Source organism: Bufo gargarizans, chromosome 11 (genome assembly GCF_014858855.1).
Source record: "Bufo gargarizans isolate SCDJY-AF-19 chromosome 11, ASM1485885v1, whole genome shotgun sequence".
Classification (NCBI taxonomy): domain Eukaryota; kingdom Metazoa; phylum Chordata; class Amphibia; order Anura; family Bufonidae; genus Bufo; species Bufo gargarizans.
This window is the reverse complement of record NC_058090.1, coordinates 17283217-17301571: the sequence shown is the minus strand read 5'-3', so window position 1 is coordinate 17301571 and position 18355 is coordinate 17283217. Positions and strand designations below refer to the sequence as shown.

Genomic DNA, 18355 nt, shown 5'->3' with positions numbered 1-18355 from the left:
TGTGCTGTGCGCTCTAGTTCTCTTCGGGAGCTTAGTTCTAGAGATAGGAGTGGGTCCCAGACCGGCTGCGCCTATCTGATATTGGTGACGTATCCTAGAGAGATAGGCCCCCAATGTTTGAGGAGAGACAACCCCTTTAAACACGGGGAAGCAAAAACTGAAAAACAGCGACTAGACCCTATACCCGCTAACTGCAGCAAGCATGGCGCCAGGCAATGAACTATGGGTTAAAAGATTTTTCTGGGACTTTAGAAATAGCTCTACAGTAAGCGCCAATCTCAGGGGGGCCGCAGTGTCGATCTCAGGGGGGTCTGAAGCCGCTTTGACCATACAGTCGAGAGCCATGAACCCACCCAATCCAACAAGACTTCTAGAAGCAATGCCCTAGGACTCTGTAACTAAGATATCATTTCTGGATTGTCACCCCCCAGAATTCCTGGGAGGCCGATCAACAAAAAGGTCTGGCTGCGGGGAACCAAGCAGGAGTCGGCATATACAGTCCTGGAATGCGCACTGGTAGAGCCCATAACTGAGTGTAATTAGCATTTATGGACCCAGCTGAAACAGAGAAAAAGATGGCAGCAGTGGGGGTCCATACGGAGGCCAATCGAGGCGTGCAGGACAACAGGTTATCCATTAGTCATAGTCAAAGGAGTATTTTAGCTATAGATATTCATGGTATTCGTATGAAAAAAGTCACACAGGTTGGATAGGTTTTACCTAAGGGACAACTACCCCCTGGAAAAAAGGGTCCGGCAATCCAGAGTGAGAACCGGCCACTAAAAAAGGGAAACAGTCGCACTTAACACAGGAAAAATGGATCGTTCCACCCATCGCTGCTACAGACACATAAGGCAGGTCTTTGGGTACGTTCATTTTCACTTTTGCATAAACGTACCATGGACTGTGTGAGGTTACGGATAGATAGATAGTAGAAGGTGCAGACGGGAGAATGGGTGGTCTGGCGGCTTAGGCAAATGTACAGACAACTGCACCCCTTGCGTCTCCCGCCATCACCTTAATCATTGTTGGAGCGGTCACTAATCTGTTCCCAAAAGAGCGTAAGAGCCCCGTAACTAATTGCAATATTGTTGTGAAAAAAAAACAAAACAAAAAAAAAAAACCTTAGGACAAATATTCAAAAGAATTGCGGTCATCGTGCCAGGAATGTTGACACAAGCGAGAGTCCAGCCACCATTGCATTCATGTTCTTGGTTTCCAAGTAACCCTAACACATCCCTGAAAAAAGGGACAGAGTCTTACGAGAAGCAGACAATGCACAGATCTCCATCTAAACAGATCAAAGATCCCTCTCCACCGGTTACCTACAGAGGCCGCACCCCAAACAAACGAGATCATATTCCAATCCCAGGGATCGGCTCTGCACACAATGGTGGGGGAGAGAAGGGCCAGAGGCAAAACTGAAAACAGCCCGACGACGAGTCCAGATCGCTGCCCAGCCGCCTATGGATGCAGGTGGGAGATGTGGCGGGAAGATGTGTGAAGCAGAAATAGCTCATGCTGCGTGTGCGTGGTATTAATGCTGCGGCTCCGCTCCTGGCATGCCGGCAGTGAACACGCAGAGATCCTGTTACCCTACAGCAGAGCTGTTTAGAGACACAGGATATCTGCTGTCGGGTAACAGGAACTTGGCCCGTCCGCTGCTTGCAAAATCTGTTACCGAGGAACCATGCTGACCTATGCTCAACTCTGAAATACGAGTGTCCAAGTACAAGGTACTGGCAGCAGAGCATGCAAGCGTCAAACTGCGAATGATTCATATTATTCCCTATTTTATGGCCTCACTCATTTCTTTTTTTTTTGCAGGGTGCCATCTCCGTTTTTATAACGGACAGCACATTGACCCCTACCATTCAGTGGGGCCATACACACATGCGCTTTTTACACGTCTCGCCAAGGGTCTTATTCTAGTCAGTTTTTGCAGAGGAGAATATCCCCTCCTATAAATAAGGGCAAAAGGAAAAAGAAACTGAATACACATCGGTTTAGCAAGCGTCAGTTTTTGGAGGAACGAAAATCCGATATGGCCAGGGAGAAAAAATAAAAATGCATGCAACTTAAGAGTATTGTTATATATTATATACTGGATTTTCTAGAGCTAAACTCTATTGGAAAAACGTAATTATTGCATATATCTAACTGGCTTTACTGTGTTAGGAAGACTGAACGAAATCTTCTCCATAAGAAATATTTTAAAGGGGTTTTCCAGGTTTATGGCACTTTCTAAATGGCCCCTGGAGCGTGTGGTACCGAATAGGGAAAAAAATAAAATAAAAAAAAAACACACCATACTCACCTGCTCACCACCGCCCTAGCTCCATTCGGCCATCTTGTAGTTTACTTCCAGCCAGGGTAAAGACGGGGGTCCCATGTGCTGCTGCAGCCAATAAGCCGGCCTCAGCGGTGACATGTGACCCAGCATTTACATGCCGTTTGGAAGAGACCCTTTAAGAAAATCTACTTCATCATTTTATAGGCAAAGATGGAAAGACAAAAAAAAAATGGCAACAGAGGTGCAACCGCTTTTAACTTCCTCCGAGCTGTAGAACAGCAAAACAAAAACAAAAACATATGGAGACCGTAAATCATTAAGCCCTTAAAGACAACATTCCAGGGCTGACATTAAGCCGCGGCCGTCCCCAGTGGACGGGGCCTCGCAGCTACGTGTGACCTGTCCAAGTTATCGCTGTCACACGAGTCTCCAGCTGTTGAAATATGTCGGACGGACGTCACTGGCCGACCGGGTGGCATTGAATATCACTTACAAAGCTGAGTGTCTGTCCTGTGCTCCTCTAACGGGTACATTCTGTGACACCCATTCTCCAATACAAAACCTCGTCTGCAGGAGACACCTAGGCACGGCTTTCTGGGGCGCCGTGTAACCACGACAACGACATCTGCCGCTCCGTGCGAAGCGGGCGCTCTAAGTTTAGACGTCCTAACACTGATAGCGTAACCTTACACGAATGTCACGCTACAGATATAGCCGCCTGATGGCAACGGCCAGATACCGCGTTTACAGAGGACAACATGCAGCTGGTGCGTCCTCCAGGGTAATAGAAGTCAGGAGGAAATCTGCCATCGTCAGAATCCAAACTAATAGTTAATCCGGACATTTTATTAATCCAGATGCAGATTATATGAGACATAATGATAATCAAAATTTCCTGTAATCCAATAAATTTCACTACACAACTGGACAGCTGTTATTTTTTCAATCATATTGTTAAAGGGCATCTGTCCTATTTGTCCCTATGACACCGGCTGACCTGTTACATGTGCACTTGGCAGCTGAAGGCATCCGTGTTGGTCCCATGTTCATATGTGCCCGCACTGCTGAGAAAAGTGAGGTTTTAATAAATGCAAATGAGCCTCTAGGAGCAACGGGGGAGTTACCATTAGAGTCCATTCACACGTCCGTTTTTTCTTTCCTGATCTGTTCCGTTTTTTGCGGAACAGATCGGGACCTATTCATTTTCAATGGGTCCTGAAAGAAATCGGACAGCACAATGTGTGCTGTCCGTTTCCGTTGTTCCGTTCCGCATGTCCGAAAAAATATAAAACATGTCCTATTCTTTTCCGCAAAAATCGGATCCTGGTACAATACAAAGTCAATGGATCCGCAAAAAACGGAAGACATTCGTATGTCATTACGTATTTCATCCGTTTTATGCGGATTCCGTTCCTGGAAATTAAATCCTGCAAACAAACTTTTTTATTTCACTTTTTTTTCAAAGAAATCCAAACAACTTTATTTGCTTATTGAAATTTATACATGTTTCTGTTTTTTGCGGATCCGCAAAAAACGGACGACATACGGAAACATTTTCAGGAACAACGGATCCGCAAAAAAACGGACCGAAATTCGGGATATAGAAAAATACTGACGTGTGAATGTAGCCTTACACCTAGAGCAGGGATAGCCAACCTGTGGCTATCCAGCTGTTGCAAAACTACAACTCCCAGCATGCGCAGGCTGCCTACAGCTATCAGCCTACAGCAGGGCATGGTGGGAATTGTAGTCTTACAACAGCTGGAGAGGCACAGGTTGGCCATCCCTGACCTAAAGGCTCTGCTCTCTCACTAACAGGGCCAGCTTAGAGGTTTTTACTGCCTGGTCTTGTCAAACAACGTGCAGAGGGCTCGGCAGTTGCAGAGAGAGCAGAGCCTCCAAGTGTAACGGCAACGCCCCCGTGCTCCTGTGAACAGCAGTGCGGCTTGTCCTCGTGCACGCAAGCTATCGGCCGGAGCCGCGCGCTTGGGAAGGAGGAAGCTGAAGATTGCACCATCTTCTATATCTCTTTGCAAAATTGAAACTGAAATAAACCGGAACAGGACTCAGACCAGATCACCAACGGCAAGTACCGGTTGCATTTCGTGTATTCTTTGGATTTGTTTTATGTCAGCGCTGGTTAGTCAAAGAAGCCAATTAGTTTCTTGTAACATAGGGTATTGGCAGTTAACCCTTGTAATTACGAACCAAGCAGCGACACAACTAATAGTGTGGACTCCTTGTGGCGGCAGTTGCACTAATGTCAGCTTAAACTAACAGTCTGTCTCTTTTCTATGTGCCTCTGTTTTGTGACTTATTTTATGCAAATGAGCCTCTAGGAGCAATGGGGGTTGGGGGGGGGTTTGCTTCTAGTCCTAGGGGCCCTGTTCTCCCTCATGCTGATCGAGTGTTCACAGAATCCTACCTGGGGCTGTCAATCAGCATGAGGGGGATATGGCCAGCGGAGGGAGAAAGGAGCCTCTAAGAGTAGGGGCAGCACCCCCGGGGCTCCTAGAGGCTCATTTGCATGAAATAAAAGTTCAGCCAGTTTAATAATAATGTTCCTGATGACAGAAGCCCTTAAAAAAGGGGTTGTCACCCAGCTTTTCCAGAAAGAGATATAATGCAAATAAACTTACCTAGCTGAGACAAATCCAGTTTTGTCCAATGCATTCCAGTAGGGCAATTCTTTGAGAGAGTGCGGATAAGAACCCCACCCTGGTTGTCTAGAGCCCACACAGCATCCGCGCAGGCCGACGCATGGATCATCTCCGTGTCTGGGGAAAGCTGGACTGTGGATGGTCTATATGGAGCAGTCAGGTCACTCAAGCAAAAGAGATCTTTTCTGCTTTGGGAAATCCATAGGACATTTCCTGCAAAAGCGACATTACCACATTGACACAAGCTTGCATTCATCTTAAAACTTCTGCAATTTCTTCAGACTTGGGTGTACATTAGTTATGCTGGAAAACTGTTTAGTCATGCTTAGGCCTCAAGCACTTGGCAAACCAAGGTTCTGCAGAATACAGACACTGTCCCCGTGTGCACGCTGCAGTTTTCTCACTTCTGTCACTAGAACTGGGTAGACTTGTAAAGAATAGGACATGTTCTATAATTTACAGAACTGCCACACGGATACAGATAGCACACACATGACATTCGTGTGGAGTCTATTTTTTACAGACCAATAGGAATGAATACGTGTGCAATCCGCAAAAAATGTGGATCCAAAATGCAGTTGTGTGCATGAGGCCTAAAACTGTTTGGCCTATTATAACTTGTAGGCTATACACAGGATAGGGAATCACTAAATCGCTAGAAAGAAGGCCTGTGTTCCCCCACTTGAATGAAATGGTGGGCACACATGTGCGCTGTCACTCCATTATCTCTGGCAGTCCCTTAGTGTTGAATGGAGCAACAGCAAATATACGTGTCTGCTGCTCCATTCGAACAGAGGAAGAAAGACCCTTGCCCTGGTGATCAGCGGCGACCGCGGCGATCAGACAGATTACCCATCCGGTGTATCCAGGGAATAGGTTATTAGACCACTCCCTTCTGTTACAAACTGTCTCATCACGGACCTGGCCCTCTCCCGGATCACATACAGGTCCTTCTAAAAAAATTTGCATATTGTGATAAAGTTCATTATTTTCTGTAATGTACTGATAAACATTAGACTTTCATATATTTTAGATTCATTACACACAACTGAAGTAGTTCAAGCCTTTTATTGTTTTAATATTGATGATTTTGGCATACAGCTCATGAAAACCCAAATTTCCTATCTAAAAAAATTAGCATATTTCATCCGACCAATAAAAGAAAAAAAAGTGTTTTTAATACAAAAAAAGTCAACCTTCAAATAATGATGTTCAGTTCTGCACTCAATACTTGGTCGGGAATCCTTTTGCAGAAATGACAGCTTCAATGCGGCGTGGCATGGAGGCAATCAGCCTGTGGCACTGCTGAGGTGTTATGGAGGCCCAGGAGGCTTCAATGCGGCGTGGCATGGAGGCCATCAGCCTGTGGCACTGCTGAGGTGTTATGGAGGCCCAGGAGGCTTCAATGCGGCGTGGCATGGAGGCCATCAGCCTGTGGCACTGCTGAGGTGTTATGGAGGCCCAGGAGGCTTCAATGCGGCGTGGCATGGAGGCATCAGCCTGCGGCACTGCTGAGGTGTTATGGAGGCCCAGGATGCTTCAATGCGGCGTGGCATGGAGGCAATCAGCCTGTGGCCCTGCTGAGGGGTTATGGAGGCCCAGGAGGCTTCAATGCGGCCTGGCATGGAGGCAATCAGCCTGTGGCACTGCTGAGGTGTTATGGAGGCCCAGGAGGCTTCAATGCGGCGTGGCATGGAGGCAATCAGCCTGTGGCACTGCTGAGGGGTTATGGAGGCCCAGGAGGCTTCGATAGCGGCCTTAAGCTCATCCAGAGTGTTGGGTCTTGCGTCTCTCAACTTTCTCTTCCCAATATCCCACAGATTCTCTATGGGGTTCAGGTCAGGAGAGTTGGCAGGCCAATTGAGCACAGTAATACCATGGTCAGTAAACCAGTTACCAGTGGTTTTGGCACTGTGAGCAGGTGCCAGGTCGTGCTGAAAAATGACATCTTCATCTCCATAAAGCTTTTCAGCAGATGGAAGCATGAAGTGCTCCACAATCTCCTGATAGCGGCTGCATTGACCCTGCCCTTGATAAAACACAGTGGACCAACACCAGCAGCTGACATGGCCCCCAGACCATCACTGACTGTGGGGACTTGACACTGGACTTCAGGCATTTTGGCATTTCCCTCTCCCCAGTCTTCCTCCAGACTCTGGCACCTTGATTTCCGAATGACATGTAACAGTCCAGTGCTGCTTCTCTGTAGCCCAGGTCAGGCGCTTCTGCCGCTGTTTCTGGGGAATGCGGCACCTGTAGCCCATTTCCTGCACACGCCTGTACACGGGGGCTCTGGATGTTTCTACTTCAGACTCAGTCCACTGCTTCCGCAGGTCCCCCAAGGTCTGGAATCGGTCCTTCTCCACAATCTTCCTCAGGGTCCGGTCACCTCTTCTCGTTGTGCAGCGTTTTCTGCCACACTTTTTCCTTCCCACAGACTTCCCACTGAGGTGCCTTGATACAGCCCTCTGGGAACAGCCTATTCCTTCAGACATGTCTTTCTGTGTCTTACCCTCTTGCTTGAGGGTGTCAATGATGGCCTTCTGGACAGCAGTCAGGTCGGCAGTCTTACCCATGATTGCGGTTTTGAGTAATGAACCAGGCTGGGAGTTTTTAAAAGCCTCAGGAATCTTTTGCAGGTGTTTAGAGTTAATTAGTTGATTCAGATGATTAGGTTAATAGCTCGTTTAGAGAACCTTTTCATGATATGCTAATTTTTTTAGATAGGAATTTTGGGTTTTCATGAGCTGTATGCCAAAATCATCAATATTAAAACAATAAAAGGCTTGAACTACTTCAGTTGTGTGTAATGAATCTAAAATATATGAAAGTCTAAGGTTTATCAGTACATTACAGAAAATAATGAACTTTATCACAATATGCTAATTTTTTTAGAAGGACCTATATTATACTTTACAGACCGAACATTTAGGGTCAGTCACACCACCTCCTCGTCACATTCCCTCAAGGCTCTATCCTAGGACCCCTGTTCTTCTCAATCTACACCTTTGGCTTGGGACACCTCAGAGTCCCATTGCTTTCAGTATAACTTATGAGGATGACACAAATTTACCTCTCTGGTCCAGATATCACCACCTTACTATCCAGAATCCCTTCTTCTCCTCTTGCTTCCTAAAACTTAACATGAATAAAACAGAATTTATCATCTTTCTCCCATCTCACTGAAACCCCCAACAGACCTATCACGATCAATGGCTGCACACACTCTCTGGTCAACCAAGTGCGCTGCGATAGAGAAACCTTTGGATTCTGCCCGGTCCTTCAAAATGCAAACCCAAGCCCTTTCCACCACCTGCCGCCTCCAACTCAAAAATACAGTATCTCCCGCATCAGTGCATTCCTCGGCCAGGAGTAGGCAAAAAAAATATAAAAAATTCTTGTAGATACCCTCATCATCTCCCACCTAGACTACTGTAACATCCTCCTATGTGGCCTTCCATCTAGCACCCCTCCAACTCAGCTGCCGGTTATTCCACCTCTCACCCAGTTACTCCTCTGCCTTTCCCTTCACTGGTTCCCCACTACCCATTGCCCAGAGAATTCAGTTTATAATGCTAAAGACTACATATACGGCCGTCCACAACCTGTCCCCTCCCTGCATCTCTGAGCTACTTTCCAGATATATCCCGTCAAGTAATCTCCGATCCCCACAAGTAATCTCCTTCTCTACTCTTCCCACAATCGACTCCAAGATTTCTCCCGTGCATCCCCCACACTCTGGAATTCTCTACCCCAACATATCAGACTCTCACCTACACTGGAATCCTTCGAAACCTGAAAACCCACCTCTTCTGACAAGCCTACAACCAGTGACCCTGCTGCCTCTATACCGCCATGACCAGCTGAACCCGCACCTACTGTGTCCTTCTCCCATACCATGTAGATTGTAAGCCCTCACGGGCAGGGCCCTCTCTCCTTCTGTACCAGTTTGTAACTCGTCTTGTTCATGCTTGGTGCAATTGTTTTTTATTATGTATGTGCCCCACTTATCATATGTACAGCTCCATGGAATGAAATCGCTCTATAAGAATAATATGAAATGTGACAACCCTTTTAAAAAGGGATATTCTGCACCTCCATGTTCAATGTGGCTCTGACCTCTGAGACACCATAGATATCAAGAATGAAGGGGATGCAGTGTTTGTGTAGTGCAGCACGGTTGTCTTATCTATTTCCTGCACAGCAAGGCTCCTATTTAGAGAGCTTCATTCTCAGGATCGTTGGGGTCCCAAGGGCTAGAGCCACATCAAACAAGGATGCAGTCCTAGCGACATGCACTTTGTAAGATGGGAATAACCCTTTAACCTCTCATATTAAAAAAGGTTTATCATCATAGTTGTACAGCCATAAAAGGATATTCCTGCCAATGTCTTCTGCTTACCTTCTCCACTTGGGGAAGTAGAAGAGAAAACATTTATCCATTTAGTGGTGGATGCCGTACCTCGTGGTACTATGTGATTCCAATATGTGCCTGAAAAAAAATACAAAAATAAATAAATCTGATTATAAAGATCACTAGCCTTGTCCCACAACCCAGCTGGAAGTGTAAAAAAACCCATATGAATGCGCTTTATTATATCATATTATAGAATACTTACAGTTAGCATTTACTGGATGTATGGTCTGCTTAATGGGGTTTTTGCATGAACAGCTCTTATGGCACACAGACCACGAGACCTCCACAAATCTGGTCAGTGGTGGGGGTGGCCATTCTCACTTTGCTAGCCACACATCTGTCAATCCTGCTGATCAGACATTTCTAGCAGATCATACTGAAAAATCTTTTTAAAAAGAGAATCTACGATACTACTTCTTAAAGTGCAAATAAGACCCTTGGTGCAACGAGGGCATCAACGTTGCTCTTGTTGCACCCAAGTTCCACTCCTATCTGTGGCTAGCCTGTCAATCAAAGTAGGGAAGGAGGGGCTGGCCACAGAAAGGAGTGGAGCTTTGGTGCAACAAGACAAATGGTGATGCTCTCATTGCACCAAAGGGTTAATCTGCATATTAGGAAAAAAGTATCATAAGGCGGGAACGGAGCCTCCGATCAACAAAAGAAAAACTGCATTTTAATCTGGAGATCTATAGCTAAGTGTCTGTGAAAACAGTCTGATAGGGAGGTCACTGGTGACAGATTCCCCTTAAGGGACAACTTCATTACAAACGTCCAGAGGAAGTTCTTATAGTGATGCCGAGGCTTCAGGAGCACAGCATTCATTTCTCAGTCTGAGATTTCATCTGCACTCTCAGACAATTATAAGCTCTGAGTGGTCATGCTCCATCATGGGTTTATCCTTTGATAAATATACCTATTAGATAAATGCTGGCCAGACTTGCAGATTTCTACAGGACGGGCTGATCATCTAATATGTATACGGGTGTCCTGCTTCTCCCCCGATAGCAGATGTTGAGGGAACTATGGATGGAGCAGATGGATTTCAACCTGCTCAATCCTTTGTTCTCACAGGAGAGCCAGCAGATTAATCCCCTCTCCAAACTGGAATCACCGAAGCGCTGAGCCGAATCGAGCTTGTACAAATTAGAAGGAGCTGGGAGAAAGAGCTGTCTGCTGGACGATCAATTACCTACAGTGTATGGTGGCTTAGCAGTCCTAACGCACAGTACACGACAGAGCCATTAGGTCAAAGGACACTCACCTACAAGGTTCCCCTTTGCTACGTGAAACTCGTTTTTGCCTGAAGTGATCCATACGCCGCTGCTGTTGACCCCCAGTAAACTGGGCTGGCACTGGGACTGCTGTGACCAGAATGTCATGCGAAGCTTATCAGCCACTTTTTCTACAGGCGCTTGGGCTACTGTGGCCACCGTCTGCGTGGCCTGGATTAAGGTTTGGAACAGGGTGTAGTGATCAAAGACGACGTAGTCTGTGATGCTGACCTGTAATACCACAAATTAAAATCGGGCATTAGTTGTAAAGGAAAATTCTGCTCCCATGGCAGCTGAATATTATGAAATCAACTTATACCATCATAAAGCTTAAAGATTAGAAAAGACAAAGTGCCTACTTGCCACCAATGGTCATCTTCTCCTTGAGGCTTTTTGGAGGTGACTCCAGTTCTGAACCACAAGTTGCCGTTGGAGTCCAATGTCCAGACGGTCTCTTGATCCCCCAACGTCACGCAGACTGGTTCCAGGGCTTGTCTCTCACTGGAATTGTAAAAGGAGTATTTACCAGGTATACTGGAAGTTAAGGAATAGAATACATATTAAGCAGTGGAGGCTGGACGCACACTTCACATCTCGAGACACTGAAAATGGAGACGTGGCCGCACTTATGTGGCTCTCTCCATTTAATAAAAAAATAGACAAACACAGTTACTCAGCTATTTTTGGACTTCTAGAAGTGAATGGGGAGAGACACACACACACAAACATGGCCACTTTGACCGTGAGCTGGTTCCCAGTTTTCAAGATAAGAGGGTCCTAGAGATGGGACAAGCCCTTTAAGGACCAGAGTGCTGGGGCCAAAAATGACCAGACACTTTTTGCACATTTTGGGACCAAATAGATCCAATAGAGGCAGAGTCATTGCCTTAATTCTATGCAGGCCGCATAAAAGATGATTGAAGAGGTTTATAAGGTTGTTCCCATCATCTCAGGGTCCTGAAATGCACCTGACCTGCTTCTAATAGACAGCAGGAGCGCTAAAAAGAGGTTGGTGCACGTCAACCTTCAAATGGTGCAAGTCAACCTCTGTCCTTATCAGCTGTTATATTTTAGCATGTCTGCAGCCGATAACACAAATTATTACCTATGCAATTCAATTTATAACTAAGGCCTCTCATGCACACAACCGTATTTTTGCTCTGTATCCGATCTGCATTTTTTGGCAGATTGAATGTGGACCTATTCATTTCCACAGGGGAGCAAAAGGACAAGGATAGGACATTTCTACAGGAATTTAAAATAAATAAAATGGTGGCATGCAGGCAGTCGGGATCAGTGTTTAGCGGACCACAAAACACGGTCGTGCACATGAGGTCTAAGCGGTAGTGTGCAGCATTACCTGATGAGGTCGCACTGCCAGACTTCACCCTCCGGAGAGAAGCTGCTAACTCCTTCCCTGTACAGGAGGCCATGCTGTTCAGTGAGGGCCCACACCACGTTATTTCTGGCTGTGATCTGAGACAATGGGCACGGGCAGTCAACTTTCACGGCTCTGGCACACGGGCGATCCACGCTGAGACCTGGTATAAAAAACAAACAAACATTAAAATAAAATGTAGAGGGTCATTTATGACCAAATCTACGCCGCTTTTTGGTGTATATTTGGCGCAAATTTTGTCTCAAAGGTGATTTGAGACTTATTCCCCTTCTACGCCATGTACACCAGTTCTAAGAAAAAAAAAAATGGGGGCATAGCGTGGGAGAAGGCGGCGGGCTGGCAGGCCCGTCTCATTTATAATTTTCGGTGCCAGTTTTTGGTGTAGAGCTAGCAAGGAAGTTGGCGTAGATTTAAGGCGGTTGTATGCCGGCAGCGGATGCGGCTAAGTTATGTAGAGGCCGGTGCTTCTGCATAACTTAGGCGCATCACGCTCCAGAGCAGGGTTATTAACGCCGGTCTGAATAAATGACCCCAGTAGTATTTTAGTAATACAATAGCGTTGACAACACAGCCTATGAAATGATGGAGACCAGCACCATCATCACAGATAATACAGCAGAAAGTACCTATATACCTGTCTGTATGTACAAGTCTCCATTCGTTCTGATAATCCAGGCAGTGTCGTCACTCAGAGCTACAAATGAGGCCTGAGGGAGAGCCTCGTACCAGTGTCTTTTCCCTTTAATGGTCACTTTCCCACAAGCGAAGGCCTTGTCCGTCTTCTGCTCGATCTTCCACAGCAGGTTTCCTACACGCAGAAATGATTGCGCAATGTTTATAAACTGCTTGCCTAATATATGACAAATACTTGTCATATGTTAGGCAATTGCTATTCATGCAATGCAGACAGACATTTTTACTGCAGGCGTGAAACTCGTACTAGGATTACATTGGCATTAATTATCTTCGTTATAATGCTGTGGGGTGCAGACAGACCAACCTGAAGGCGACACTGCCACCTGCTGGACAGAGTCTTCAAACCTCTGCCATCGCAGGCCGGCTCCGGGCAGAGGACTGCAGTACAGGGACCCCTTGTAGTCCAGACACCAGACGTACTTCTCAGACACGACTAAGCTTAGGATGCCGCTAGCAGGTCCTGAGTAAACCATCCAGCTCTCCGCCAGCTAAAAGAGGCCACAGAAATAGGTTATACAATAGATTAAAATGGAGGCAAATCACTTTGAGGAGGGGACTGAGGCAATAACGAAAACTTAAAATAAAATCACCGCCTTCAGGATGAAATGACTAAACACCCACTTAAAGGGGTTCTCCAGTATTTTGATACCCTGCCGATCAGCTGTTTCTCTGGAAGTAGGTACTAAATCTACATTACAATGGTTACTACGATGTTACTCCTGTTCATCTCAAATAGCTGATTGGTGGGGGGTGCTGAGTATCTGACCCCCGCCTATCGGATACTGGTATTAATGGGAGTCGCCAGGATCGTGGACTATTACCTACAGTAATACACGAGTAGTATTGCACATAAGTCCAGATCTCTGCATTTTATTTTCCCACTGCCCCCTGTTCCTTGGCTGTCGGCGGTAAGAGATGTGCCTATCTGGACTGCTGTGCACATGAACGCTCTCCATTGTGTCAGCACAACAGTCCAGACGGTGGATTTCAGCACTGACAGCGGGAAACGGGGGTCAGTAGGAAAACAAATGTCAATCTGGACTCCTTTTGTGCACTACTACTCATATTACTGCAGATAATACTCCAGAAGCAAGGTTGACTTTAAAATATTATAAAATCCCTTTAAGGCAGCGACTTTTTGGGGCCTTAAGGAAGCGACATTTCTTTTCATTCCTCTCTGCTTTCCAATTGGCATAACTATTTTGCTATCAACATGCTTGTGTTTGCAGATAAATTGTATATTTCTAATGGCATCCTCATTTCAGGCTACATGAAAGGGGGGGGGGGGGACTAACTCTCCTTTGGCCTCTTTCAGAAGGGCATTGCGGTAAAATGTGCGGGTGCGTTGCGGGAACACACACGATTTTTCCGTGCGAGTGCAAAACATTGTAATGCATTTTGCACTCGCATGAGAAAAATCGCGCATGTTTGGTACCCAAACCCGAACTTCTTTACAGAAGTTCAGGCTTGGGATCTGCGTTCTGTAGATTGTATTATTTTCCCTTTTAACATGGTTATAAGGGAAAATAATAGCATTCTGAATACAGAATGCATAGTACAAAAGCGCTGGAGGGGTTAAAAAAAAAAATAATTCAACTCACCTTAGTCCACTTTCTCGCGTAGCCCGGCATCTCCTTCTGTCTTCATCTTAGCTCTCTGTAGCAACAAGGACCTTTGGTGACGCCACAGTCATCACATGATCTTTTACCATGGTGATGGATCATGTGATGACTGGAGTGATGTCACCACAGGTCCTGTTGCTGCACAGAGCTAAGATGAAGACAGAAGGAGGATTAAGGGGAGTTAAAATTTATTTTTATTTTTTAACCCCTCCAGCGCTATTTTACTATGCATTCAGTATGCTATTTTCCCTTATAACCATGTTAGAAGGGAAAATAATGATCGGGTCTCCATCCTGATCGTCTCCTAGCAACCGTGCGTGCACTTCCTTGCGGATGCTTGCGATTTTCACGCAACCTCATTCATTTCTATGGGGCCTGCGTTACGTGAAAAACGCACCAAGAGGAGCATGCTGCGATTTTCATGCAACGCACAAGTGATGCGTGAAAATCACCGCTCGTGTGCACAGCCCCATAGAAATGAATGGGTCAGGATTCCACGCGGAATACTCGCCCGTGTGAAAGGGGCCTTAGGGAGAGAGCGCCTTATTCAGCGTGAGGAGACATAGGTCGTACATGCTCCTCTAGAATTCTGGGAGGGAAGGGATGCAAATGAGCTCTTAACAAGCTCCGCCTCTAATGCCACCTGATGTCAGGCAGCTATCCTATAAGTCAATGTTCAGCTCTTTAACTAAGCCTTGTGACATGACTTAGATATTAAATAAGCCAGCACCTCATCTGCAGACAGCTGTTTCGGGGCGATTGCCCCTCATCAGTGCAGAGCAGAGAGTACTGGCTTGCTGGGTGAGAGGCCTGTCAGGGTTAGGGGGGGTACCATCTCTCCTTAGGGAGAGAGCACCTTAAAGGCATTGAACAACTAAAATTTTATGTGGAAGTCAATTTAATTGCGCAATACTATGAATGAGGCATTGCAAATGTATGGAGTAGTAGGAATCTCTAAGAAACCAGAGGTATATGGCGGTATAAGGTTCCCACAGAAGTCTATGGGTGCCCCATTACTGATCCATGCAACTCAGAATATGACTATGTACATGAGGACTTAGAGGGGTATTCCATAAATGCCTGTGTAACTCTCTCACCTATCAAGAGAATGTTGGTCCCAGGCCCCCTCCCTATATGCCTGCGGGGCTCTCCTCTGAAGTCTACAATCCTGCACCTAAAAAGGTCTTTCTGCCACAGTCTGTGGTTATCTTGGGATAAACCCATACAACAAAGTTTATGCCCAATCGGGACAGTTCCAAGAAAATATTGACTGTATATACCGTATTTTCGCCCGAAAAGACGCAGTCCCCCCCCCCCCCCCCCCCAAGTGTGTGTGTGGGGGGGGGGATGTCACTGCGTCTTATGGGCTGAACACTAATGAGCGCTTCCATTAGGGAAGCGCTCATTAGTATCGGAGGCTCTGTACTCACTGCTTCCTGGTCCTCGGCTGTTTGCTGCGCACTCTGATCTCACGCTGTGCGCGTGTCGGGTCACAGCACAGCCATGGCAGGAAGAAGAAAGCACGTTCACAATGAGGAGCTGCGGCGTCCGGAGCAGAAGAGGTACATTTTTATTTTTTTTATTTGCTGTGGCATCTAAGGTCCTTTTAAAATTGGGGGTCTGATCTGAGGTCTGATTAAGGGTCTTATTAACATTGGGGTCTGATTGGTGCTGTGAGCCAAGGTCTGATTAAAATGGGGGGTGTGATTGCTGGCCTGATCTGAGGTCTAAAAAATAAATTTTTTTTTATTGTCCTCCTCAAACCTAGGTGAATCCTATAGGCCGGTGAGTTTTCTAGAGCGAAAAATACGGTAATGCCCACCTACCTGTTCAGATTTCTGTAGAGTGCTTTCTTCTTGCATGGAACGTGACAGCTCTTGGGATACGGCCATCTCTCCCACGCTGACATCAGAGGAAGAGTGTGGTATCCTGTGACCATAGATATCTTCATCATCACTGGACCCCAAGGAATGCTCGTAGTCAGGTCTATAATTTTTAATGGCTTCTGTAGAGTCCTTAGGTATAGAGTAGGCATTTTGACAGACAGTCTCCCCAATAGAACTTGAGGGTATATGGCACTGGGCATTTGACGCTTCTTGCTCTTCATAGATTTCATCCTTGTTACGGTCTAGGGATTTAGTCTCTATCGAGTCAATGCTCAAGTGTGAGCCCACCTGTAACTCCGCACTTTGCCGTCCTGAGCTAGTGACATCCTGCGTCTCCTCTGTGGGACATTTCTGGGTAGCATCACCTCGTTCGTCTGCTGCAGCCGGCTCAGAGCAGTGATTTACAGGCAATGTGTGAGTGTCGGATGACGAGATGGAGACTCCGTCAGACGCTGTTGCTTCGCTATTCTTCATGCTTCCATTAGAGTCTTTGTCTTCTTCCCCATGGTAGGAATTGCTCTCGCTCTCCATATCAGGAGCTGGAGATTCAGAAGTGTGGGTTGTACTGAAGACACCTGAAGTGTTGTCATCACAGTGAAACTTGCCGCTGACCAGACTCTCCTGAGAGCTGAAATGCTCCGCACTGCCACTGGTTAAGCCCATCGTGGTGGAGGAAAAGTAAGAGGTTAAAGAGAGAGGACTGTCCACGCTCGGCGTGCTCTCAAGAGAGCCGATGTGACTCCTGGAACAGTTTTCTGAAGGACAAAATTGAAGAAAAACGGAAAAGTTAAAAACTGTATAATTTACCATTTCCTTCTTTTATAATTTTCCTCTTTTTAGGGTACAAACTTAATGATAAAAATCTATATTTAAAGGTTTTTTACTCTAGTAAATTTATATGTTGGGCTAAAATTGTGATAGAGACATTGGAATTTATGGTGCTCGATGTCCACAAAAAAAATGTAGAAATAGGGGGGCAGATGAGACGTTTAAAAAGTGGCAAATTATGATGCACGTGTAGTAAGAAGAGTTAATGTGAACCTTTTTATAGGCGCTGTACACAGGAGACTTGATACCAAATAGGCATTGGTAAAAAAAGGATTTATTTTATTCCAAGTCAATGCGTTTCAAGGGCGTACAGCCCTCTTCATCAGGACAATACAATAGAAATGGTTATAATATTGCTCTTTTTAAAACAATGTTTTGGCGCGCAAACAGCCCAGCGATTGTGGGCCGGAACATGTGGGAGTGACCGTGGTGGGATGCTGCTCAGGACCCGCCTCCTGCACGGAGATGTCAGCAGGATGAGAAGCGCTGCTTGGGACCCGCCTCCTGCACGGGGATGTCAGCAGGATGAGAAGCGCTGGTCAGGTCCCGCCTCCTGCACGGGGATGTCAGCGGGATAAGAAGCGCTGCTCAGGACCCGCCTCCTGTACGGAGGCATCGGCAGAAGCACTGCTCGGGTCTGGACCCTTCTGTCATAGATTGTGTCAGAATGGCAAACGCCGATGCAGTACCGCCTGCTGTGCGCGGATGACAGGGGAATGACAAGCGCTACTATATTTTGTTACAGGCTCATTCGGCTTATTATGTTAGCGTTTTGCTCTACACAACGTGTTACATTTATAATCGCAGATAGTCGGGCGCCCCGGGGAGCAGTTCCTCTGTGTATGCTCCAAGTCAAATATAGCCGTATGGTCGCCACTGTCCGTGGATACTTCCAGATATGTGTAATCTGGATAAATGAGCGTGTCCTCATATAACTGTTCCCAATTGGCTTATGGTGTTGGGGGGAGGCCATACCGCTGAGGAAACACGGACGGAGTCCCCTAATCACATTAACAGCGAGATAGAGGTAGAACCAGGGTTGTGTATGGGGACTGTCACGTGACATCATTCTTTACACAGTGACCGAGCGAGTGGTTCGTTCCTCATAGATTTGCTCTTTGACCTTAAACTTATTTAAAATCAAACAATTGAATGTACCCAATAATTCTAGATTTGTATAAGACCTAAAATTCATGGTTAAAGAACGGTCCCATTGATGAGGTTGGTAGGATCGATGTAAAGTATCTCAGGATGGCAGGAGGTTACTATTAAAAATCATGTAA

At 46.1% G+C, this 18355-nt stretch overlaps 1 protein-coding gene across 2 annotated transcripts in view; it reads right to left on the bottom strand.

The window, feature by feature from the left end:
* TECPR2 (tectonin beta-propeller repeat containing 2) overlaps nt 1-18355 on the bottom strand; it is a 60999-nt gene that overhangs the window by 12973 nt on the left and 29671 nt on the right. For both annotated transcript variants that reach the window (XM_044271569.1, XM_044271570.1), the window contains exons 9-16: nt 16185-16999; nt 13041-13224; nt 12675-12848; nt 12002-12182; nt 11001-11142; nt 10632-10872; nt 9356-9445; nt 4933-5166 (exon numbers count right to left, since the gene is read on the bottom strand). In XM_044271569.1, coding sequence (XP_044127504.1) covers nt 4933-5166; nt 9356-9445; nt 10632-10872; nt 11001-11142; nt 12002-12182; nt 12675-12848; nt 13041-13224; nt 16185-16999 — 2061 coding nt within the window. The remainder of the gene's footprint in view (nt 1-4932; nt 5167-9355; nt 9446-10631; nt 10873-11000; nt 11143-12001; nt 12183-12674; nt 12849-13040; nt 13225-16184; nt 17000-18355) is intronic.